The sequence below is a fragment of the Larimichthys crocea genome, chromosome III, assembly GCF_000972845.2.
Source record: "Larimichthys crocea isolate SSNF chromosome III, L_crocea_2.0, whole genome shotgun sequence".
NCBI classification, from domain to species: Eukaryota; Metazoa; Chordata; class Actinopteri; family Sciaenidae; genus Larimichthys; species Larimichthys crocea.
Window position 1 is genome coordinate 42,781,463 of NC_040013.1, and position 25,278 is coordinate 42,806,740.

At 40.9% G+C, this 25,278-nt stretch overlaps 1 protein-coding gene across 5 annotated transcripts in view; it reads right to left on the reverse strand.

Moving 5' to 3' along the window:
• The window catches only part of wdfy3 (WD repeat and FYVE domain containing 3), an 85,364-nt gene that overhangs the window by 25,681 nt on the left and 34,405 nt on the right, over positions 1-25,278 (reverse strand). For 3 of the 5 annotated variants that reach the window (XM_027278276.1, XM_027278274.1, XM_027278272.1), the window contains exons 11-25: positions 24,317-24,510; positions 21,893-22,164; positions 21,517-21,714; positions 19,834-19,917; positions 17,384-17,573; positions 16,901-17,115; positions 15,319-15,431; positions 12,986-13,223; positions 8,444-8,544; positions 4,280-4,498; positions 3,845-4,029; positions 2,255-2,486; positions 1,953-2,113; positions 750-861; positions 222-412 (exon numbers count right to left, since the gene is read on the reverse strand). In XM_027278276.1, the coding sequence (XP_027134077.1) occupies positions 222-412; positions 750-861; positions 1,953-2,113; positions 2,255-2,486; positions 3,845-4,029; positions 4,280-4,498; positions 8,444-8,544; positions 12,986-13,223; positions 15,319-15,431; positions 16,901-17,115; positions 17,384-17,573; positions 19,834-19,917; positions 21,517-21,714; positions 21,893-22,164; positions 24,317-24,510 (2,705 nt within the window). The remainder of the gene's footprint in view (positions 1-221; positions 413-749; positions 862-1,952; positions 2,114-2,254; positions 2,487-3,844; positions 4,030-4,279; positions 4,499-8,443; positions 8,545-12,985; positions 13,224-15,318; positions 15,432-16,900; positions 17,116-17,383; positions 17,574-19,833; positions 19,918-21,516; positions 21,715-21,892; positions 22,165-24,316; positions 24,511-25,278) is intronic. The other 2 variants (XM_027278273.1, XM_027278277.1) reach the window with 2 other exon arrangements.

A 25,278-nucleotide genomic window follows, 5' to 3' on the forward strand; every position in this document is an offset into this window, starting at 1 on the left:
AATATGAACAATGAACAGTTACAAATAATTACTCTGATGGAGCTGTATATTATTTCTCAATATAAAACAGTCTGGAGCTGATCATGAAAGCCTGCCACCTTTTGTCATTGTGTTTTCTCAACCCACCACACCAATGACTTCTGGTTTGCTTTGGTTTTATTTTCACCTACAGGCCCAATCCAGGATATCAAAACGTGTCATGTGACCAGCGTTAAACTAACCTGGTAGCCTTTGATGCGCTCCATCTCCTTACTGGCCAACGGGTTGCTTTTTACGACACACACCAGAGCTTTGACAGCCGCATACAGCCCCTCCACATCTGACGCCATGGCAACTAGACCCAAGATGGCTGCTGCCCCGCCAACATACTGTAGGTTGGTGGCCACAGGTTTGGCTACAAAGGCACGGACCCCTGAAGGTGTGAAACAAGGGAAAGGTTTGTTTTTCTTTGGAAAAGCTTCAGTATGAATACGTCCATATTAAATTACATCTTCTCACAGTGTAAGTGCAAGAATCAATAACTTTCATTCAAAAAACTATTTACTCAAAGGGCATAAATCACCCGTCAGGGGTAAAATACACACAGTTTGATGGATATATAAGGTGAGGGATCATCAAAGATATATTTTCTAGTAAAGAATGAGGTTCTGATGATTCTCAAACTCTTGTGAGCTCTGAAGCAATTACAACAAAATTGGATCAAACTGGATTTGTTGCTGAAATTGTGGGTTATTTGTTACTTATTTTACCTAAATATCCAATGACTCCAGCTCCAATGGTACGTGCTGGTCCATTGAGGTGGCCGGCAGCGTTATGAATCAGCTTGACCGGAGTAGCATTTTCATGAGAGGACACAGTGAGCTGAAAAGGAAGGAGGGAAGAGGTTCAGTAAAGAAATGCCAACCGAAAAATACACAAACACACAAACTTATACAGCCATTTCTCTTACTCTCTCATCATTTTGCATGCTGTTCTCATTTGTCACCAGCAGATCTATCCCATACTCTGCCTATAGATTGGTTTGTTTTTGTATTAGATTGAAACAGGCTTGTTGTAGATGTGGTTGTTTCAATGGCCTTAGAATTTAGTGGTTAAAGCTGCAGTCTTGTATTAGGGTCTCAAGTCTTTCAAAATGGCTTTTATTAAGCCAGTTACCATGAAGTATGGGACCAATTTAGCAAGTTAGGAGGAAGAGAAAGAGCCACCACACTCTGTTGCTCTAGTTCTGTTTATTCATTTGAAGACGGTGGCCAATTTAGAGAGTTAAAAAGGTGTGAAAAGATGCTTTTATCTGGCATTTTCCTCGTTTTAATGAGAAAGAATTGATAATGTCACTATCTGTATTTTCCTAAAATAAAAACAGTATCATATTCTCTTGGTTGCTGGTACCATAAACCACTCTCTTTCTATTGCAGAAGAAATGCTGCCTCTGCACTTCTTTGCTGGGTGCTTCATGTGAGTTGCTGTGGGCCGATGCTTAACGGGGAGAGGCTGGGAAATAACTTGACAGGTGGGGAGAGAGATAAGGATGGAGGAGGGAGCTCATTTCGGGCTCGAACACACACTCTTGGTGGAATAAAAGGGTGGTGTGTTAGTTACTGTAAATGCATATAGTGTATATGTGTGAATGAACATCCATACAAGGACTGCATATTTTCTGTGTGTGTGTGTGTGTGTGTGTGTGTGCACCTACATCAAGAGTGAATAATACAAACCACAGTATTTCTTGTGTGTGTATGCATTCATTATTTAAGATATAAATATTTCTTCTCTGTAAACTATGCAATTTTGATAAAGGTCATCACAGCAGTGGTTTCTTTCAGTTACATCAGCTATATCTCAACAAAAGCTACTCATTTTTGCCATAACTTACAGTTATGTCTCAAATGTTAATTAGTCAGATGAAATTAGAGTATGTCTGACAATAAACCAGATATAAACAAATGCCTGACCTGTTTGGCGATGGCTTTGCTGTCCAGTTTGTTGTAGACTTTCCTGATTTTGGCCACGGTGAGTGTGGAGACAGAGAGTGCATAAAGACTAAAAGACACCTTCTCCTCTGGTACCAATGCCACTGGGGAGGTAGGTGCTACCTCTGTCTTTGAGTCTTTACCTGGGATAAGGACATAAAGATTTAAAATAAAAAGGTTGACGAAGACATGTGAGGAAAGGGAATGAATGACATAAAGTGAGGAGACAAACAAGAGCTTTTTTGAACATCACACTGGAAGATAAAACCAAGGCGACCACTCACAGGGCAGGTAGACGGCCTGAAAGCTGCCCACGTAGTTGGGTCCCAGTTCATAGATGGCAGCGACGCTGGTGGCAGGTAGCACCTCCTCCAGGAAGTGGCTGGGCCCCAGACGCCACACCAGACTCGAGAGCTGGCGCTGGGCAGGCGGTGTCCCCACATACCCGTACACAGTGCTCACCACGGGGGGGTTGGTGGAGCCAGAACCTCCTGGTGTACTGTGGATGTAGTGAAGCTGGAGGAGAATGGGTGGGAGGGTAACAATACAGATGAGTGAACGCTACAAGGGTGCAAGTGAACCAAAAAATGATCCGCATTTTAATATAGGATGATGTCTCTTAATGATAACGATGGTTAATGAAGACGCACTCTTAGCAGGGGGTTTATGGAGGGCTAAGCTTTATTGAAGCAACCATTGTTCTTCTTACTGAATCTTATGGACCACTCTTATGAGAGATGATTTGTGCTTTGCAGACACTGTTTACAGCAGACACAAAAAAAAAACACAAGTACACTCTTACATGCACACAGACACATAAGGTACACATGACCAGCTTGTTGTTTCCTGAATGACAACCTCAGCAGGAAATGAAGCTGTTGTTATCAGTGGTGCCGAGAGGAAGCTGAGACTTGCGGTGTGCCGAGCTGTTTCGCTGCTCTGCTTTCCAATCTCAGGGGAATCTAAAGTCACTAAACCACAAGCCACATCACAGTCTGCTTACTGCTATGCTGCAGGGGTACTGTTTAAAGCCTGGTTTAGAAATATATGTTTGTGCTTCTTCTTTATCAACATAGCAGTCAGTGATCTGAACATTCTGAGCTCATCGCACAAGACCTGATTCGAATTACTTGTTGCTTGCTGATGCTATTTTCTAGAATATCACTGCGCCGTCCACTGACTCCAAAATAAATGAAATCTCTCGATATACTCACGCAGCTGCTTTATATCTTTACATAGTAATCATCTTTAAAATCATATTTTAGTATATGCAGGAGGATAATGATGTGCAGTCAGATATCTGCTGTGTGTATTTCCACCCATCTACATTATATGATAATGACAATAGGAAATGATGCACATCAGCATAGTCTAAACACATTGTCTTGGAAAGGGACTGTATAACTGGAATAATCACTTAGTCGATCAACAGAAAATGAATCTACAACAATATGGATAATCAATTAATAATTCAGGTCATTTATCAAACAAAAAATAAACATTCTATACTTTCAGATTCTCGATTAGATTGTAATTGTACAACATTTATTGTAAATTTAATATCTTTAGGTTTTGGAGTGTTGACCAGACAAATTTCAAGGCGTGTCATTAAATCATAGTGATCACTTATGAGCCATTTTTAACTATCTATATCTATAAATTGTGATTAATTTATGAAATCATTAGCTGCAGCCCTAATTTGTAGATTTATAAACTGCACCCAACTGTATATAGATGACTATATAACAGTAACATTGCACTGGGTGTATTGTGTATGCCAGTATTTCCATTAAAGTCTCAGTCCAGTAAACTGCTGAGGAAGACTTTTCTAGAGATGTTGTGCATGTATGATGTCATTCAGTCTAGAACTTTACCTTAACAGTGTTGATGAGCTGGCCGTCGATGTAAAGGGTGGCCATGCTGTTCTTTAGCATGCCTTTGCTCATGACCAGCACCAGGTGGTGCCACTGGCCCTCAGCAATCAGCTCGCCGCAGCGGAAACGAGCACAGCAGGGCAGGATCTCATAGAAGGAAGCCTCTTCGCTGGACTCGTCCGCTGCTTGATTGGGGGAGAGGGAGGGGGAAGTGAGGTGGTATCGATGAGTCAGAGGGCTTGGACGTTAAAACGTTGACTGAAATCTCACAAGGGAGCAGCTTCATGACGTGTTATAGATATACACATTTTCCCCACTTCGCCTCCCTCCCTCCCTCCAGTGCTGAAATATGAACTTTTAAACACAATATATAAAAAGAATTTAAATACATTGCATTAAAAAAAGACAACCTAATAAAATAAATGCTGTACTAACAGTAGGTCTGCAGCAGCTCCTCCTTGGTAGAGACGGTGAGCGAACGATCTTTGGCGGACAACACCACAGCCAGGCAGACGTAGTGCTGCTCCGAGGACGTGGCCCGACGGACGATGGTCAGCAGTCGCACCGGGTGGGCCTGAGGAGCCGTGCTGAAACGCTCCACGCAGAACCAGGTGGAGTAGCTCAGGCCTGACGGAGGAGGGAACAGGCGCTCCCCTGGAGGTGAAAAAGGTGGAAGAAAAATAGGTCAGAGAAGGTAGTTCACACTATTGTGTTACTGTCACTGTGAAGGAAACCACAGAACGGTCTGTTTGTCACAATGCGACCTGCCATCAGGCTGTAAATCTTGATAATGCACCAGTGAATTGTGAAAAACACACAGATTTGTCATCAGGACGCCTGAATGTGTATCTCCACCATTAGGATTATTATTTTTTAATTGATTTAATGAGTATCATAGAACTTCTCATTTCTGGACAGACTGTGCATTTATTCTTGTTTTGTTGCTGCCAGCACCTTTTTGATATTACAGCCAAAATGAAGCTTGTTTATAATTTTGACAGCGCAGTTTGCTGACGGTGGTAGAATAGACACAAAGCGGGTGATGTGGATTTTATTCATGCATTACAGCTTTGACTTTATTTTGTTTAATGCTGTCACTCTCAATTTGTCTTAATGCTTCTTATGACCTTGAACATTGTGTTTACTTTTCATCAGTATGCTTCTCAAGTCATCTTATCTCCCCTGTCTGTACCCGTTTCCAGTTTCCTTCAGTCATTCATTATTTTTCTGGCTTATCGTTGTATTTCGCACAAGTTTGCAAGAATTTCACTTCACCGCTATATCTATGGCAAAAAGACTGAACTAAATTATGTCAGGTTTATTCATATAGTATAGCTTCTTGTCACACAGAGCAGCACACATAGTATAGAGTGAGTAAATATCTAAACTAACCCTTTAGGGCAGAATTAAGCTGCTAATATCTTGTGCTGATATCAAAAACAGATGATAAAGCATCAAAATAAGTGACACTGTGTTGGACTGCGCTGCCAATGCAGAAAGGTTTGAGCCATGATGTTGTGAACTAACAGCTCACAGCGATGCAAACTCATTGTGCCCCAGGAAGGAAGGCATTCACTCAACATGTTATCACACTTGGCCAAATTAAAATCAGACAGAATAACATACTTCACTATCTGCTGGCATACCACCATGCTCTGAGCCAGATGAACAAGGATTGATTTTTCCATTAGGTCTCACTGGCGGAGACACCCAACTACAAGCGAAATACAAGCTCACTGGTACCATTATATTAGTTCTGATTTGTGGAGCTGACTATGGACTTGTGGGACTTGGATTTAAGAAAAAGAAAAATCCATTAATGTTGCAGCAAAAGCTGCAGCAGTACTGCTGCAAGACCAAAGACACGGATGAAAACTGGTTTGAGGGATCCATCTATTTCTTATCAGTAGATGGTTGACACAACAGAGGTGCTATGAGGTCCTGAGCAGACTGAGGATATTTTGATGAATGAGCTTCTTGATGATGTCATCCAAGAATGTGGGTCAGATAGCAGTGCGATAGGAGTAGGAAGGAGGGAAGGACAGAGGAGGGGAAAGAAGGAGATTGAAACAAATGAGTCAAGGAAGGAAGGGAGATAAGGAGGCACTAGGAGGAGAGACAGAGGGAAGGAGAGGAAGAAATAGTAAAGGAGAAACAAGTAAGAGAAGGACGAAGAAAGACAAAGAAGGATCGAGGGTTGGAGAATAAGATGAACAATGAAAAGAACAGAGAAAACAAAAATGGGGAGAGGAGAGGAGAGGAGAGCTTCATAAATACTAAATGAGGCTACAGACTAGAAAATAAACCATAACGTCATAGATTTAATTTATCTCTGCCTTCAGGTCTATGTAAAATCTCTGCTGGTAAAAATATGTTTTTATAATGCATTTTGTAACAGATTTGTTTTCAACACACTACATAACCAGTTAACAATAAAATAAAAGCCCAAGGAGACACAGGGGTTGCAAATGCAGATAAGAATCTGGGAGGTGAAACACACGGAGTGGCTGCTTGTTTGGGTTTCATTCGTTTTAGATTTTCTTTTGTATGCACAAACGATGAAAACTGAAAACATCACAACTTACCACAAGAGGAAGAAAGAAAGTGAGAATCAAGATGACAAACAGGAAAACTGGTGAACCGGAGGGCAAAGAGGAAGTGAGGAGGAAGACGGTGCAATAATGTGAGAGGTGTGACGTGTGTGGGTAAAAAGAGGGATACAGTGCGTTTTACATGTTTACATTACAGTGAGTTAACATTATGGGGGATGTGAAGCAGGAAAAGATCTAAAGATTTCAGTCATCAGAATCTATTCTTACTCTCTTTCACTGCTTCAGTTAAAAAAAATAATTATTTCTGAAAACAATGATGGAACATGTTAATACCATGGGGACAAGAAGAAGAAAAAAACATTTTGCCAACTAACATTTTGTTGTCTGCCAAACTAGCTGGTAAAGTGACAAAAATGTACCAGAAATTGGCTTTCGTTTGTTGGTTAAATCCCACCCTGATATTTGAATACTTTGCCACGGTTACGCAATGTTCTCGCAATGTTTTGAAGAAAATGAAAAGCCAAATGAAACGTGCCAACAATCCAGTGAGTTGCACTTACACTCTTAAGTGCAAAACATCAACTCAAAACACTCCTAACATTTTTATTCTTTAGTCAGGATCAACGACATGCATCTATAAAGATATTCATTCCCGTAGAAAACTATTCTATAGTTTCTTTTGGTATTTTCTCTCTCACACACACACTAACGTTTGTCGATAAGATGAAAGTTATTATGGACTAAAAACTGCTGGTTCTCGTGTTGGGCAGCTCCTCCTCAAATTAGTTTGAAGTAACGTGCCAGAATCATGATCTACACCAGATTTTGAAACCGGTTATGGGTTGTGTATTGTTGCTTTCCTTTAATGGATATTAGAAACGATTTATTAAATCTGTGGGTCCCTTCCATAATCATAGTCCATTTCTAGCACAGCACTTTTATTTTTTGAAGGACCATGTCACACAGCACACTTGGTTGTCTGTTCAGTGGTTCTGTTTGTCAGGTGACCTCCGTTGCCCCTGAGAAGCAAAGAGCTAGCTCAACAATATGGCCAAGTGTCAGCCAGCCTGAACTTTTCTTCTGGTTATCCTTTTTTGTATATGTGTGACAAGTTTGCAAAAGTGTAGACCCTAAAAAGAAGTTCATATTTTTCAGTGAAATCACACGTGGAAACTTTGGTTTCGCCAATTGCAAACCATCTTAGCATGGTTTGACCCCTTGGGGGGAAAATGTCATATTTACTACGTTGTGTCATGTGAATTTATATAACCCTGTTTTGCAAGAACATAACTGTTGACAAAAGGGGTGGAGTTTGCAGACAGTTGTGAGACAGTACAGTTACTGTATGAGCCACCACACTGAGCTCTCATTCTTTATACTGTCAGTTGTCAATGCCAGTAAATTGCAACACACCTCCAAGTGGTCAATGTGTCTCCATATTCCGGGTTTAAATTGGAGACAAATTTGGTAACCGTTGTACCAAAACAGGCATGGGCAGATGAGTTGAATACGGAAAAGACATACAAAAGTGTTCAGTGAACACCAGACACAACCTAATACAGCTTAAAACACTCCACACTCCTGTATTATTGGCAGAGAAAGCTACACAGATTTGATCCCGATATACCACCAGTATGTGGCCGATGTAAATCCACAGTAGGTACTCTAGCATATTCTTTCTGGGCATTGAGTAAACTTCATTCATATTGGAAGTGTATTTTTCAGTGTTTTTCTGAGGCTTTTGGTAAGAATCTGGTACCCAGCACAAGTGTCCTTTCTTCTGTCAATAAATTTGAAAGAAGAGCTATTCAATTTGGGATGGTGACTGGCTATTGCATAAAACCTCACAGTGCAAACAAGTAATGCAGTAGTTTTTGTTCATAGTACCCATCTTAACTATGACCATGGATTATTGTTGTAATCCAAGATGTGCTGTGTTCTGTATGATATGTGATCTTTTTTCTCTGTTTTTTTTCCTCTTCTCTTTTTTTATTTTTCTCTTGAAAATCAATAAACATATTTCTAAAAAAAAGAAAAACACCCTTACCTGTACCCATGCCGCTCAGCACAGCTCCGTCGTTGACCCCTGAGGCGTTGGTGTTGTTGGTCGGAGCGTTGTGGGGCGCCAGGCTGGGCAGAAACAGGCATCTGGACAAGACAACAGAGGACAGATTAATGACTGTTATCTGGGGAAAGAGCTGCAACAGGATACAAAACGTTGTCAAGTTACACATGTTGTTATTGTACAAGACATTTACTGCAGGTTTGCTGAATTACCACTACAGTCCAGCTTCATCCCTGAGATAAACTATTAGGGAAAAAAAAAACTTAAATGAAGTCTGGAAATTCAAATTCCAGAGACACAGAAGTTTCGTATTATAATATGGAAATTTCAACTGCCTAATACTCATGGATTAATTATGTATGAAAGCAGGATGAAGGTGGGATAAAAGCATACATTCGGTCTCATTTTTCAAAAGGAATCTGCTGTTTTTGGAAATTCTTTTAAAAATAACTAGATATTTGTGAGGATTTTTAAGGTCCCAAGTGTATTGATTCAGTAGGAAACAATGGCTTTAAGAAGTATTTAGACACATTATTCCAACACATCGTTGTGGTCTTTTTATTTAATCCTTTGGTGCAGTTAATTGGCTAGTTGTTTCAGTACCAGTTACATGTCCTTTGATGTTATGCTGTAGAGATCTTGGGAGTTTTCGACAGAAGCTGAGCTGTGTTTTTCCAGCGCTCAGTGTGATGCTCGGTTACATGAGCAGCCCTTTTAGAACTGTGCTCGTTTCCTCTGATTTGTCCTGAATTATTGCTGCAGTTCGACTCTCCTTTGTATCAAATTACATAAGAAAAATGACCCAATCTTTGCTCCTTTTTAAACAGTGAAAATCAAAAGGAATGATTTGACATACATCATTTTTGGTGCCTCACATTCAAAAGATATCATTATGGGAGGAATTCAACTTGAGATACTGATACAATAGCTAAATGTATGATCTACTTTGCCTGTGACTGAGTCATTCTCATATTAACAGCTGCCATCTAGGTATTCCTTTGGGGTAGGTTAGGTTATTGCTGATTTTGATGGTTATTAACCATAAAAATAGGATGACGGCTGCATAGAAATGTCAAATGTGAAAGGTTTAAAAGTCTCCAGCAAGCTTCTAACATGATGGACATTTATTTTATTTAATATCATTATTCACTTAAGTCTGACATCTGTACACATTGTTATCCACTTTTTTAAGGAATTCTACAGCGGGCAAAGACCGACAATCATCCCATGAAAGTACAAATGATTTCACTTGTGAGTTGGCGTTTGTGTTCTGCTGACTCACTGCCCCTCAGTGAATGTGCTATTTTCTCCTTTCTAATCAGCCTGAACCAGCACTGAAGACACCAGTACTCTGGGGATTTATGTTGTTTTTTTCCTCACTTTCCAGAGACAATGAGCACAATTCTAAAAGGGTTCCTGATGTAATCAAGCATCACATTCGCACCAACAAAGGACATATAATTGGTGCACAAAACATTAAATAAAAAGACCAAAGCCAACAATGTATTAGTTTGCCCTAAGCCTGTTGGTTCCTACTAAAACAAAAAGCTTGGGACCTCACAAATATATAGTTATAATTTTTTTTTAAAGAAACTCAGTCATTTCCTAAAACACCCGGACAGTGGTACATTTATTGGGGACCTTTTTCAGCTGTGGATGAATTCACATTTGGGGCTCTACTGAAAACTTCCTGCAGCAGGGAGGTGTACTGTATGTGGGACAAACTCAAAATAAACTACACCTAGTGCGGCTCATCAATGTGTTTTTTATATTTGTTTTTGACAACAATGGAGCTCTATGACAGGAAGAGGTAAGAACATATCAGGCTTTGGAAACACAGACAATCATTCAATCAAACATTGTCGGTCTGATAGATTCACTATTTATCTATTTATTCTTTTAACAATATTTGATGACAATAAGAAATATTAAGAATAGGGCAGAATTCCCAACCAATCCCTTATTTCAGTTTTCTCTGTTTTATATCACTCTAAATGGACTATCAATGGTTTGAACAAAACCAGACATCCTCCTGGGCTCCGAGGAGATTTTTTTTCTTTCTGACATTTCACATAATTAGTTATAGAGTCTGTGCACAGATTACGCGAATAAAAGTGGTTATTTTAATAATTAACCCCACATATATAATCCACTTGCTGTAAGATCTTTTTATTAGGCTCTCTATAAATAACGAGACATGAGCTCCAAAATGAGCAGATTTTTTCTCTCTCTTTGTTTCTCCACCTGGACAGCAATGTCAGAGGTCAGGGTTAGTTACGAGACAGCATCCCTGAAGCTGGCAGAGATTCAATGACTCACCCAAGGACACATCTCAAGGGCAGATACTCTGTTGAACTGTCTAACTAACAAGAACACTACACTGCTGCTGCTGAATAACTACATGTATGCTGTCTTTTTCCGCATTAGTCATCACCTTCATTAGGTTAAATAAAAAATAAAATCAAAAACACTCCAGGGATTTCACCAGCCTGCCAAACGCTATTTTTTTTTTCCTTTTCCAGATAGAATGAAATACAGTTTTTTTTTTATTCTTACACCCCCATCCACCCACACTAATAACATATTCCTAGCTCCTTGTGAGATGGCTGGCTGGGTGAGAGTGCATTAGTGTGCTTGCGTGTGTGTTGTGTATGATAGAGTGTAGATATGTGCATGTACTGTATGTGTGATTCCTAATAGCAGCAGGGGCATCAATATTTCATGGTGGCAGATGGGAGAGGAAGGAGGGGGGAGTGTGTGTGTGGGTGTGTACACGTGTGTGTGTGTCTTCTGTTTATGCTGAGCAGAAAGTGGGCCAGCGCCTCATTGCCTGTGTGCTGCTGCTGCTTTGCTGTGTCTTCCGGAGAAACTCCATGTTCTATTCTGAGGCGGCTGCTGCGATGAGTCCAAAGAGCTCTTATGAGTAAAAGAAACAGGACAGATGAGGAAGAATGCACCAGGACATATGGGTGGGTGAGTGGTGGTTTCTAAAGTAGTGAGACAAACGCATCTAAACTTGAGGATTTGAAGGTATTTTGTTGTGGATAATTACGTTTAGTAATAGGAGAGGATGGATCGTTTCATTCTTTAAAACATGAAGGACACCAGCGCCTCAAGAGAAATTATCAAGAACGATATCAATGCACCAAAATCAATGGATATTTAAATATCATATTAAGATATGTCACTGCTCCATTTGCCAGCTCAGAATAACAGCAATTATATCTATTCTTTTGGCACACCGCGGTCACTGTACCTCGACGACATCCTCTGTCTGGAAGACAAATCTGGCATGTGTGTGATGGGTATCAAATCTGGTGTATCAAATGACTCAATGCAAGGCTGGCTATGGCTGATAAGTGAGTGTTTTCCTTGAAGGTGTTTTTGAAAAACAACACACAAAAGCTTCAGGACAATGGAAATAAACAAACAAATCAGGATAATTCACATTTATAATTCCTCCATCTGCTGTCTAGACTACAACAGCATAATATATACACATAATTCTAATCAAACTGATGCCATCTAGTAATTTAATGCTGGGCAGGCAAACAAAGGAAATGACCTTTGGCATTTTGCCATTAAACTGCCAGAAAACGTCTACAATGACCTTTTGCAAGACACCTCCCTTTTTCCTAAACCTGTATCCTTTATGAATATTAATGAAGAATATCACATATAATCTCAAGTCTCTCTAAGCAGTTGTTTACTGTGTGTCAGTGTAACACATGCGCATGTGTCATGTATGTGTTGCTAAAGTGTGCGGGTGAATTGCCAAGGTCACATCTCACACACACCGCCGTTTCCACTGACCCGCTAACACACTACACACAGCTCGGGGGCACAGCAGAGCGTGTCAGCAGCAGCACCTCCAAAACACTGCACGAGGTGCCGTACGACATAAAAGGCGGAAAATAAACCTATTTGTATGCGAGGCTCCACAACTGGAGGCAAATAACAGTCTCCTGCTGAGACAGTCGCATGGTGCTGCTGAAAGGTAAAAACAACACACACACACACACACACACACACACACACACACACATATAAAAAAATAACGTGGCACCCTGAGGTGTGTGTCACTGGTGAGGATAATTGATCCACACAGAGAAAGATTTAGAGAAAAGTGGTTTACGGAGGAGTGGCATCATCTGTTGCTGCAAAAACATTTTTATAAGCATGTAATGAAACGGTCCATTCCAGGAGCTCTGAAGGAGACAGAAATCACAAGAAAGTGGCTCGAGGGACAGTTTAAACCTTCTTACCATTTATCATCCTTTTCACGTTAGTATTGTAACTTCTTCAAATAAATATTGCTTAGAGTGCCTTACATGGGTTTTTAAGCCTATTTTAGCTCATTTTTTCACTGTTTTAGTGTCTGGTTCAGTCTTAGCTCGCTCATCAACTCAGTTTCCAGCAGGAAACCTTCCTGCGTAGTGCAGTTCACATAAGGAGTATAAAGAGCCTCTTTTCCTGGATTAAAAAGTCACTCAAACTCATTTGTTAATAACCATACTGACTGACCCGAAGCCCTCCAGCGAGCTGTCAAACTCCACAAATGCAGGCGTGACGGCCGACCCGTGCAGGCGTATGTCATGTGGCGTCGTCATGGACACCAGGCACTTCACTCGGGTGAGGGGTACAGTGCTGCCCTCGGCGGAGCGCACGAGGCTGCGGCTGATGCGATACTGGCCGTTGTCTTCTGCGGGCGTGGCGAAGACGCTGTCAGGACCAAAGCCTTCCATGGACATGGTCATACTGTCTGTGAAGTCAGGAAGGAATGGTTACAGTCAAGTGATGCAAGTACGGTGCCGAAATGGTTACCCAATATACAGGGTGGGAAAGTGGCTGCTGGTTTAAATCTGGTGAGTTAAGCAGTCTGTAAACTTGCTGTAGCTATAATCTGGCAACCCAAATTAGCAGTTATGCATTTAGGTAGCAGGATATCTTTGCTGCTGCCTACCTGTTTTATCTCCCAATAAACAAATAGCTGACGTTTCCCCACTTTTTTATCCTCATCAATCTATCAATCAATCCACAAGAAATAGACTATGAGAGAATTTTAGGCTTATGTCATGATTCAAAAGAGTAGTATGTGTACCAGCAAATATTCTTTATGATTACATCCAACGTCCATCTATCCCCAGTTGTTCATTAGTTTTTTAGTTGTGTACTTGCTTTCCTTCTTGATCTCGACACAAACAATCAACTATTTATTTGTTAAGGTACATTACATAAATAGTAGTAGTTTTTGTTATTAGTCACATCAAAAAATGTAGAACACAAGCAATATAATAGACTTCTGCTGTACTACAGCTCTGGATCTCGTACATGTGAATTTTCTAAATGATTTTTTCAATCAGACATTTTAGACATGAGGTTAAAAAAGACTAACAGCTTGAGGTGGCCCTGAGCAGCCAACTCCCACAATACTGAGTTGCGTCACACTCTGAAACTCTGAAAAAACTCCTAGTTTAAGGTTTGATAATTTACCTTCTTACCTTACCTTCTCTGTGAATAGTCAGCACAACTGGCTAAGATAAATTAAATCAGAGCTGGTAATTGAACACAGAGCAATGGCGGCTAATAAACCAATACCATGCTAGATCATCCTCCTGCAGAAAGATAGCATCGTGTGTTCTCGCAGTGGCTGCTTATAAAGAGCAGTAATTAGTAGAGACTTAATATCCATTCTCAGCTGGGAGGAGACACAATAAGCAATTAGGACATGCTGAGAAGCCCACAAAATTACAAACATTAACAGCTGTTAATAGAAAACAAACCATTTGTGTTAGAGTCACAGTGGAAGGCCAATCTTTGTTTAATCGGGGAGTGTTACACACACACTGGATATTAATCAGAGGGCAAGAAGACTACTTTGGCTTTCCTACAACTTCAACTTCAATCGAGCACCTGAATGCAGCTCAATTCTACTTGCAGCCATTTAGCAATCCTACTCCATACGCACCAGTACTTTTTATATGTAAAACGTCTGCATACATTAAAGTCAGAGATTATCATATTATCAGTGATACTTTCTAGTTAGTTTAGCGCTGTCAGACTCCATATTAGCCAGGCTGTTCCATTGACTTTGCAATCATCTGCACCTTTCTGAAAACGTATACAATCAGCCTTTCGTCCTCCGCTGAGCCCATGCTGGTAATTTCCACCAGCAATTAAACGGCACCAGAAAGCTCATCCTCTGCAATCACAGGCTATTCACCGGAGGATTCATACCAAGGAGCTCGAAATGAGAGCGAGCAAAGAAAAGGAGCAGAATTGCTTTTTTCAAGCTTTTAGTACAAAAACAAAACTTTGTCCCAGAGGGAAGCTGGTATCACTGTGGCAGATGGGAATGGCTCCCCAATGACATCATTTCATAAACATACTGGAGTACTGCTGTGGACTCTCTTCAATTCTCAGCTATTAAAAGGTGATAGACTCACTTTTAAAGAGGTAGGTCCATGAATTCAAAGATTATAATCTTTGACAAAAATCCTATTTGCATACATCTTTTACTAAATGTTTTATAGAAACTACACTGCCTTTATGCTCACTACAAAATACATTTAAGCTTTTTTTGGAAACTTAGTTGTTAGGGATGTAGTGCAGCTAGAACACAGATTTAATATGAGTATAATTGACCATATTTAAGTAAAATATCATAATTTTTGGATCAGCCCTCATTTACTGCATTAATGTGTTACAGCAAACTCAAAATCTGCATCTCAGTCTGCATCTGCCAGGAGCCATGAATCTTCACCAATCTGACAAACAACACCAGGAACAGCATTTCCACTGAGACCCCGTGTAAAGTGACTGTCGTGTAGTTCAAACCAGTGTGGGAGTTGTCTTACTTCTCATCTCTGCGTCGTAGCTGAGAGAGCTCGGTTTGTGAACCCGGTACTGCTTCAGTAGCTTCTTGTCCCAGGCGCCGCAGTTTAGAGGGTTTCCAAGACGTAAGAACTCCCTAGAAACGGCATGCAGAGAAACAAAATGTTTGAGTTATGCGACTCTGGATAAGAAGATAAGCAATAATGCATTTGGTTCATGAGACTTTTTCACAAAATACATATATGCACATTTAACAATTATTTGTGTTAATCATTTTTAAGCCGTGCAGTGGCTCAGTGAGCGCAGTATGGCTCCAGCTCTGTCAGGTGTAGTTGTTGTATTCCCAGAAGTGCCACCCATCATCAACATGCCCTATATGTTCATGAAACTGTAAAGCACTCTGAAATAAAAGCATCCATCTGCATAAATGGATGCAGTATGTGAAGTCAGCAGTTTGAAGGTTGACTCCAACACCTCACCAGCTGTGGTTAACAGCACGTATTAGTCTGTTTAAAAGTCAGTGATATGGTTGACTGGCGTGTGAGTGACTTGTGAGAACAACACCAAAGAAACAGAAAGACTCTGGTGCTTAGCAGGGGCTGTGGTAGCAGAGCGGAGACAAAATGAGAAGAAGAAAAAAACACAAGGGGAGCAGAATCATGAAGGGAACGTGACAGAAGAAGAATGAGGCAGACTGACAGAGAAGAGGAAGAGAGAGAGAGAAAGAGAGAGAGAGAGAGAGAGAGAGAGAGAGAGGAGGCTGGGACAGACTGACAGCTACAGATACGTTTACTTCCAACACAATTACGGGGAGAGAGAATCAGCCAAGGAGGCAGAATTTACATATAAAAAGAATCATCCATGTGCATGTCAAATAAGTTTCCTCAACCCCCAACCTCCCATCTCACTTAACTAGCCAAGCGGGAAATGAGAATCTCTCAGTTATGGCTGCATACATAGCCCTCCATCACACAGTGAACCCTGTCAAAGCATATTAATACTTCCCAAACGTCATTTTCAGTCACTGGAAGAAAAAAAACTCACCTCCATGTTTGGCTCGACATGTAACAATAAGAAAATAAGCATGCTTGCAAGATGTAGCTAGAACAGTAGCATGTTAGCGGGGTTACTCCTGAAGTCTCGTCTGAGTCAGAACCTTTGTTGCTTTTACAATCTCTCTATCTTAATCTCTCATCTCTGTGATGTCGGCTATTAAATAAACGCAAAAAATAAAAGAATAAAAATGACTAAATGTTGCTAAATGTCCAATATCTCTAACATGCATGTTAACTCAATGTCAGTGGTTGCCTCGTAGCATGTGTAACAGTAGCACTTATCTCAACACAGGCTGATTAAAAATACTTCCTCTTATAAAAGTTATCTTCATATGAATCACAAAAATGCATTGTGTGGATACACAACTACACTGTTTTTGATCCCTAAAAGGTTGCTCCACCACATTATAAGTGGTCAAAAGCTGTACAGGACGTGATGACATAAAACAAAAAAAGGTGAAATGACCTAAAATGGCCAAATGTCTTTTTCTTTGAAAAGAGCGAATAAAATACTGATATTTGCTAAAAGGACAGTATTAGTTATTTGTACCTGAGTGCCATTGGCTGCAAGGCCTGTGAAGCCAGCCTCTCAAACATCCTCTGCAGCGGCGGGTGCAGTGGGTGGTCTTCGTCTCCCAGGGCCTGACTGCAGCGCTGCAATAGCCGCTGGTGGAGGCATGCTTCACACAACACCTGCTGGTTCCTCTCACTGTTCACCAGGAGCTGGAGGATGTTGGCCACTGCCAGCTGTAGATCAAGGGCATGCTGGAGAGAGGAAGGGGGAGGATTTTAGTTTTCACTTTTATATTTGATTTACAGGACTGTTGCGTCAATACTGTATGTTGACGTCACCATCATTTTTGTATTGAGACACAAGCATGCCCGACTCAAACTGTCTGGTTGGTTGTGACATGTAAAAAATATGTGCGTCCAACTGACAAAAAAAAAAGGTCTTTCCTGCCCTGGACATGACCTCTTCACCCACTTTAACAGGAAGTGCATGTTAGCACATTTCCTTCTTGTACTTCCTCACCTCTGGCTGGCTGTCGGAGGAGACGGAGGGTAGCAGGTCCAGCATGGCCAGAACGGCCCCCGGGTGGATGACCACCATGTCAGATGAAGACGAGGAGGAAGCGGGGTGGGAAGTGTTGGCTAAGTGGAGCTTCAGGTCTGTTAGGGCTTTGACTGGGGCAGGAGGGCCTGAAGTACCGTAGTAACCTTGTCTGGGAGAACAGGAAGAGAGAAAAGGTCACATTTAGTTAGTGAGTCAACTGAGACATATCTTCCATTCAGAGATAAATTACAGAAAACAAGTTTATGAAACTGACTCTTAAAAATACAGGTGGCTGCTAAATATTCAGATTTACAGAAGAAACTTTGTTTCATAGCTCAGTGCAAACATTCTGTTAAATAAATACAGTATTAGCATTGTATTTAACACTCCAACTTGATTCAAGATGAGTCAATCGACGTCAAACTTCAGTGATCAGGGTGTCAGCATAAAGTGCTGGAGGGGTTTGGATATCAGGCAGGAAACTTAACTGGGTTGTTCACATTCACAGTGGCAAGTGGAAGTGTCTTGAATTGTTTTCAGAGTATCATCTGCTGCATTTCATGACAAGAGAGGATGAAGTTTCCAGAAACAGACACGGTAGACTTGTGTTTGGCTGCGTGTGTCAATGCATGTCAATCACACGACTGTTGGTATTCTTATGCTTATTCATGCTATAAACCTGCTTAGATTTTGTATGTAGCATGAATTTGGGACACACATTTTAGTATGGACGATGAAATAGCTTTTTTTGTGTGGAAGGAAACCTTCAAGAAATCTAACAACACTCATGTTTTCACATGTAACCACTGTTTTTAAGATTTAGGCAGATCAGTTTGTCCGAGGAGTCAGCAATGGAAATATGAAAAACTAATTGCTGTATTTGTAAATCTCGAACTGCTGCCATTTTCTTCAAGGCAAAAGCTCATTGCACAAGATGTTTGGAGCTACTGAATATCATTTGGATAGATGGGAGACGTTTTCATCTGAATCAAACCAAGCAAATCCTGAGCACATAGCATCTTGTTGTCCTCACTTCTGATGCGACTGCAAGAATTTTGTGTACAGAACACTGTTCCTGCCTTACTATCATCATGTGATGTCATGTGAATTGTGACACAGTGTTATAAAAAAAATGAACAAAGAGCTTTTAGTGAAGTACACAAACAAGGACAAGGGCCTCAACACTGCTAATTGTCAAATTAGTCCACCTCATGAATATGCAGCCTTGGAGAGGATCCAGGCAGACAGACGTGGAGACTACTGAGAGGAGACCCCCAGTTTCACCTTGATACTTGTTATAGCTCACTGAAGCAGAGTACATTTAAAAAGCTTCAGCTGAGAGAAAAGAGAAGCAAATGAGGGGCAGGAGCAGGAGAGTGAAGAGGAATGCGATGAGAAGTAAAATGCCCACTTTTAGACCTACAGTGATTTGGCTGAGCCTGCACACTTTTCCTTGCCTGAGAGTAGCTGTGGAAAAGTGGTTCAAATAAAAGTGGTGAGAGAGGACACATTTCACTGTGGTGGTGACGAGTAGTTTGGTTCATTTTTGTCGCTTTGTCACACAGTACTGATTTTGGAGTTTTCGCAACTCCAACTGTTCTGACAGAGCATCACCAGACAGATTTTTTCCAGAGGGAGATGAGGAGTCATCATCATTGCTCTATCCGTACAACAAGAAGTAATTAATGAGAATTAAGACGTGAAGAATTGAGATCAATGGAATTAAGAACATCTCTACATTTTTAGACTTGCCTAAAAGATAGGCCTGAGGTAGAAAAGTTCATAGTTGACAAAAGCAAAAGAAACTAGTGCTGAAATAAGTCAATCAATCAACAGAAAATAGATTTACAGCAAAATCATAGCAAGTTACTGTATCAAGTTATTCATCAAAAGTGAGGATTTGCTGTTTCCATTTTATTCATCGATCCATTATCTGTAACCACTTATCCTCATCAGGGTCACAGTGGGGCTGGAGTCTATCCCATGGGCACATAATAGATGGACATGGGAAAAGCAGCAAATCCTCATATTCGAGAAGTTGGATCCATCAAATATTGTAAAAGTTGTAGATCAACTAATTTATCAGCTGACTATTGTTTTTTAGCTCTCATTTCAATTGAATCTCTGGGGTTTGGACTGTTGGTCAGATTAAAAAAGAAATGAAATTTGTCATTTTTTCATTATTACTTTACTTTTTTATGTTTTATAATCTGAATTCTTCTTCCTCGTAGAAACCTGCTACATGTCTGTAACTGACAGTTAGCACCGTGCATGCACACTTTCATGATTTGCTAACACATTCATGTGACAGTTGGATGGGTTTTATGATAATTCTGCCACTTGTGGGCACTCTTTAGCGTTGACTGAAGGTGAAGGAAAATGGAGAGGAAGTGATGAGAGTGAAGAAAGTGGCAGAGCACTGTAGCTACCTCTTCCTGGCGAGTGCTGGCGTGCCCCACGGCGAGGGCAGCGAGGTCTCATGTGTCAGGCAGGGAGGCACCTGCTCCGCACGGCTGCATGGCAGAGCGCGCACACACACACACGCAGGAAAACACGCACACAAGCATGCACATACACACCCAAAAAAAAAAAAAAAAAAAAAGTGCACATATGCACACATGCAGGTATTTTATGGTATTCACACACCCGTGTATGCACACACCCACACATCACATGCAGCCGCGCAGATGGACCAGGTCGAGGATGAACAGCCAGACAGCACCAGAGGTTAGAGGAAGAAAAGGAGAAAGAGAGAAAAGAAGGAAAGAAGCTGTTAGTGGAAAGCTGAAAGGAGAAACAGGATCAGAGCTACAGCTGGAGCACATGCATGACGCCAGCTAGAAGTACATATGAGCCGAGCGCGTAGTGTTGTCACAACGACCAAGGGGACTTTAACTTAAATACGGCTGTACACTTGTGTCTGCAAACAGAAACTGCTTTTGACTGTGACCTCCAGGTGGTGCAAACATGCACAGAAGAAGAAATAGGAAAAGAGGATTGTAATCGATGATTCAGCAGTCTGTTTCCTGACTGCAGTGGACTGGTCTAATCGTCCGGCTAAGAGCAGCATCGAAACAGTCAAAACACAGCTTCAACTCAATCCCAGCACACCTTAACTGATTACAAAATATGCATTTCTGTGTTGTCCACCAGTTTCTGTTTGCTGTAGTATCACAGCAGTAATTCATTCTGCCATCATGACAACACTACCAGGCTGTGCAGTTGAATCAAGAGCTTCTAATGTTTTTTTACTTTTCAGCTGCCACAGTTTAGCCGCATGTGTTTAGCCCCAGCTGAAGGGGGCGACTGAGAGGGAGCTGCGGCTGTACAGTATGACCAAACCAGTATGACACACAGCTGTGGACCGGCTTCAGTGCTTTCAGTACACACAGAAGCACCTGACTGATCTCAGCATACAAATGCCTTGTTCAAAAGATGTATTGTTATAGTAAGTATTGTAAGGTTGTAGGTCAGCCTTAAGTTTAAACTGGTTTTTAGGTCACTTAAAAGCACAGAGTTGCTCAGTAAATGGAACACTGAGGGTTCTTCTTTCTTCTTTAAAGGAGGCCAAAAAAGAAAATGATGATCCCTCACAAGAGAAACAAAAAGAAGCTACATTTCATTAAGAAATCTAACGTGTTGGAGGATTTAGGGGCAATATGTGAGGTTCCTGATGCACTACAGAAATGTTCTAGAGGAACATGTGGCTGAAATCTGCTGAACTCAGACTCAAAGCGCCTTTCTTTGACATTGAGACAAATACTTATACACTTACTCAACCACGATCTCAGCAATTACTATAAATTTACTACAAATAGTAAATAAAGAACCGATTTGTATGTTGACAATTATACTTCATTCATTTATATGTTCCACAGCCTGACTACACACAGACAGAGAACAGTCTCAAAGATGCATTAGACCCTTCTGGACTTATTCATGGTGCAATATATAAATCACTGCCAGGTTAACTCAGAGAGCATGTATAGAATATCTGTGACTATCAAGTCTACATAATATCTACAGACATCAGATTTAATTTATTCTTTGAATAACAGAACCGTGGCACTATTAGAACTGTTTGAAACGCCTGCTTCTTGCAATGCACTGACCTGTCAAATGAGTCGGTGGCCATCTTGTAAAGGTAGATGAAGAGCTTGCTGCAGTGTTTGAGCGTGGGACAGACGCTGTCTCCTGCACAGCCTCCAGGGGCAGCCTCGTCCTCCAGCAGCCTCTGGAAAGGCTGAGCATTGGAGGGGAACACGCCGGTGGCACCTAGTTTCTTGGTGTCTGAGAAACAGCCCAGCAGCCTGGTGGGAAAAGTAAAAGTGCTTAACAGGAAGAAAGTTTGGTTTTAAGAGTAGCACTAGTGACAGAAAGCAAACTGCAATCTCCATCTGCTGATGATGGAAATGTAGTTGCTTTGACTTCTTTTTATTGCTACGATCAAGGATGAACCTTCAAGATGAAGATCTTCAAAACCATTACCTCACAGCATCAGCCAGCTTCTCGTACTGGATCTCCGTGCGGAAGAAGTGTGAGTTGGCGGGCTCGTAGCGCATGGCGGCGGTGAGCGTGCAGAAGACTGTGTGCAGAAGCTCAAAGACTTGGTTCTGGTTGACGCGGTCCCAGCCGTGCCGCGGCGGCTGGCACAGTGAGCGCTCCATGGCCACCAGCAGAGAGGTGATGTAGACAAAGCCGCCCACCTTGCGGAAGACCGTCCGGGTGCGGTGGCTCTCGCGCAACACAGCTAATAGAGCCTGAAGAGGAGAGACAGATGATTAAAGTTTCCTGTACAGCTAAAATTCTGTATTCTGCTTACATGAAACACATTTAGTGAGGTGAGAGGACATTATTATGTTTTTTTATATTGCTTTCCCCAAGGTACATCAGTATCTCTCCCATGTTGAGTTTATGTCATCTGTTTTTTGTCACCTCATTCAGTCAAATCTTTATTCATCAACTTTCCTCTCATTCTTCTTTTGCAGTGATACATATTTATCAGGCCCTCTGGGTTTCTCTGCCTGACTGCAGTGCCTGGATTTTTCTTACATTTTTCCAGGTTTTACAGTTTGCATTTTCAAGTAAGCTACAACATCAAACTCTAATCTACATTCGAGTTTGGGGACCTAAAAACAGCCTGAACGCACAGAATGACTGTGAACTCTTTAATTGGCGACTGAATAGTGAAGAAAACATCAGCAACAGATGAAGCTTTTGAATGACAGCTGGAGTGCAGTGTACACACCAGACAGGGAGAACAGGACTCAGTACCACTGTGCAGGAATATCTTTCAAACTTGTCTTATGCTACAAACAGTGTTGTTTCATTGTTGAAAGTCAGTGAGCAAGACTCAAAAACAATTTGTTAATAAGAAAAACAAATCATAGCCTCAGGAAAAGTTACTGACTGGACCTTGAGTGACGGGTCCAGTGTGTAACAGGATCTATTGGCAGAATTATAACATGTTAAAAATGCTCTAGTTCGACTGTAGCCCAGAAGGGACAAACCAAGCCTTTTTCTATTTATTTTTAGGCAAATTTTTGCAGCCACCATTTTGTTCTGCAAGTTTGATAAGGGAAGCTGAGGTGAGTGATATTCAATCGGTTGCAAACAGCAACCTCACCACTAGATGTCACTAAATCCCACACACTGGCTATTAAAGATTTTTTTTGTTACAGTTCCTTTTTGAAGTTCAAGGATAAACTCCCGTGTTCAAGACTCTTCACTAATGCTGACAACATCACTATCACATCTCTGTTACCATAAAAACTTCTACTCCTCTTGCCCACTTCTACAAAGGGAACCATGAAATCTGTGATTACTATACAACCATTACAATATGCAGTCATTGGGATAGTTTGAGATATAATGACGCATCCTGGTGGAAGAAGAGAGAATAAACGAGAAGTAAAAACAGTGATACGTTGCACTGCTGAGCCAGCTGTTTCCTGCTGCATTAAAAAAAAAACTGCCAGACTCAGCACTGTGCATTTGTTTTTTTTAAACCAATCACAGGATGTTGAAGACATCCGCTTCCTGACCTCCAGGCTGGGAAATTACCACCATGGCTGTGACAATGTGCTGGTAAAATTTAGGTTTTGGTTGTTAATTTGACCGGCCATGAGGAGGCTTCAGGATTAGACGCAACATATCAGGGTTTGACTGTGCCCTCCTGAGAGAGTGCAGAGTTGTGCACTGAGTGCACAGTAGTGCAATGTTGACTTTCACAGGAGCTAATCAGCTTAATTTCAAGATCTATTTGTGCGTCTGCAGTGTGTTAGTGTCAGCACCAAATAAACCCAGATGACAAGCAAAGAAAAAATATTTTACTTTAACTGGATTTGATATGAGTTCTTCGCAGCCATTTTTTGATGGTGATAATTAAAATCCCTATTTAGTGGAATAGGGCAAAATGCTGATGGGTTAATCCAGCTGAAGCTTTCAATAGGCGTGAAAAATGAAATGACCTTGTCTAAAGGAGTTGAACTTGAAAATGCAATCATGCTTCAGAAAATTAAGTTCCTCCTCAGTGTCTGAGGAAGGCTCATGTGTTGTTTTTACAGTCAGCTCATGTTTATATATGTGCCTTTGTGCGCATTTTATACATGCATAAATATAAATGCATATTGATTTTTTAAATTATAGACTTTTCTTTCCTCAATATTCTCACTGAAGCTGAAGGTTTGGTTTGTGCTGACATCATCTTTCTGAACTCACCATAGCTACACTACATATCCAGACAGTCATTTTTTTGAGAACTGATTATATCGGAGTTCACAAATTCTCCAAAATCAAAGGAGTTGTATGCTTCCTGACAAAATATAAGGTAAGATAATACTGTAAGACAATCTGTGTTAACAGTTTAAATAACCAAGTGTGTACGACAGGGACGGTTTGTGTGTGTGTTACCCGCAGTATGTCAGTCTTCAGCTGGAGTTCACTGGACGGTGCAGAATGCATGAGGCCCAGCAGTGTTCCCATGTCGTCATCTCCGCTGGGCGACAGGACGAGCTGCTGGATGATGAGCAGGGCATGTTCCCGACACTGACGATACTTCACGATGTTGTGAACGCAACGAGCACCGCCAAACTCCCTGAACAGAGCTGTAAGACAGACAAAAATAGTAATAATTTAGTCTTTGCTCATGGTCAACACACTGACATCAGGTTATAATGAACAAAAATGTGATGTCCAATAATGTGTCAGATCGCCTTTTATATTTATTACTCCACACACGGATACAGTTTATCCACAACATAGCTGAAAACATGACATATCCTCTTCCATGCTTTATTTTTACCCTAGACTGAGCAATTAATTAGTGAATCAAGGATTGTTTGGAACATATGGAGCAAACAGAAGAACAGTTTATTATGCTGCATTAATGATTTCAGAACTGTTGGGAATCCAAGCTGACAAAAGCTGCTGTCTTCCACAAAGGAACAAACCTTTCAGAGCTTTTCACATCTACAGTAGAGTCACACACAAATGTTCAGTGGATTATTCCTTTAATGCAGATCGGAAATCTTTATAGACTTTTCATTTCTTCTTACAACATTTGTCTCTTTTGTTTTTATGTCTTTAATAATTAAATTTGATATTCACTTATGCTGTTTTGGCACCCATTGAACAACTGACTGTTCAGTAAGCTAATGTTTATTTTAGATCGTTAAAGTTGGAGGTTTTATTTTAATTCAAACTGAAGCCCTGAGCTTTCTTGTTACGTTTCATCATGTGGATGTTAATAGAAAATGTTCTAATGTTTTAAAGTGCTTCGAGTCAATTGTGTGTTTGTGATCTTCTTTGTTCTTCTGAAGAACCTAAATCTAACATGTCTACTTACTGATTGTGGTTCCTACCCTAAACTTTTG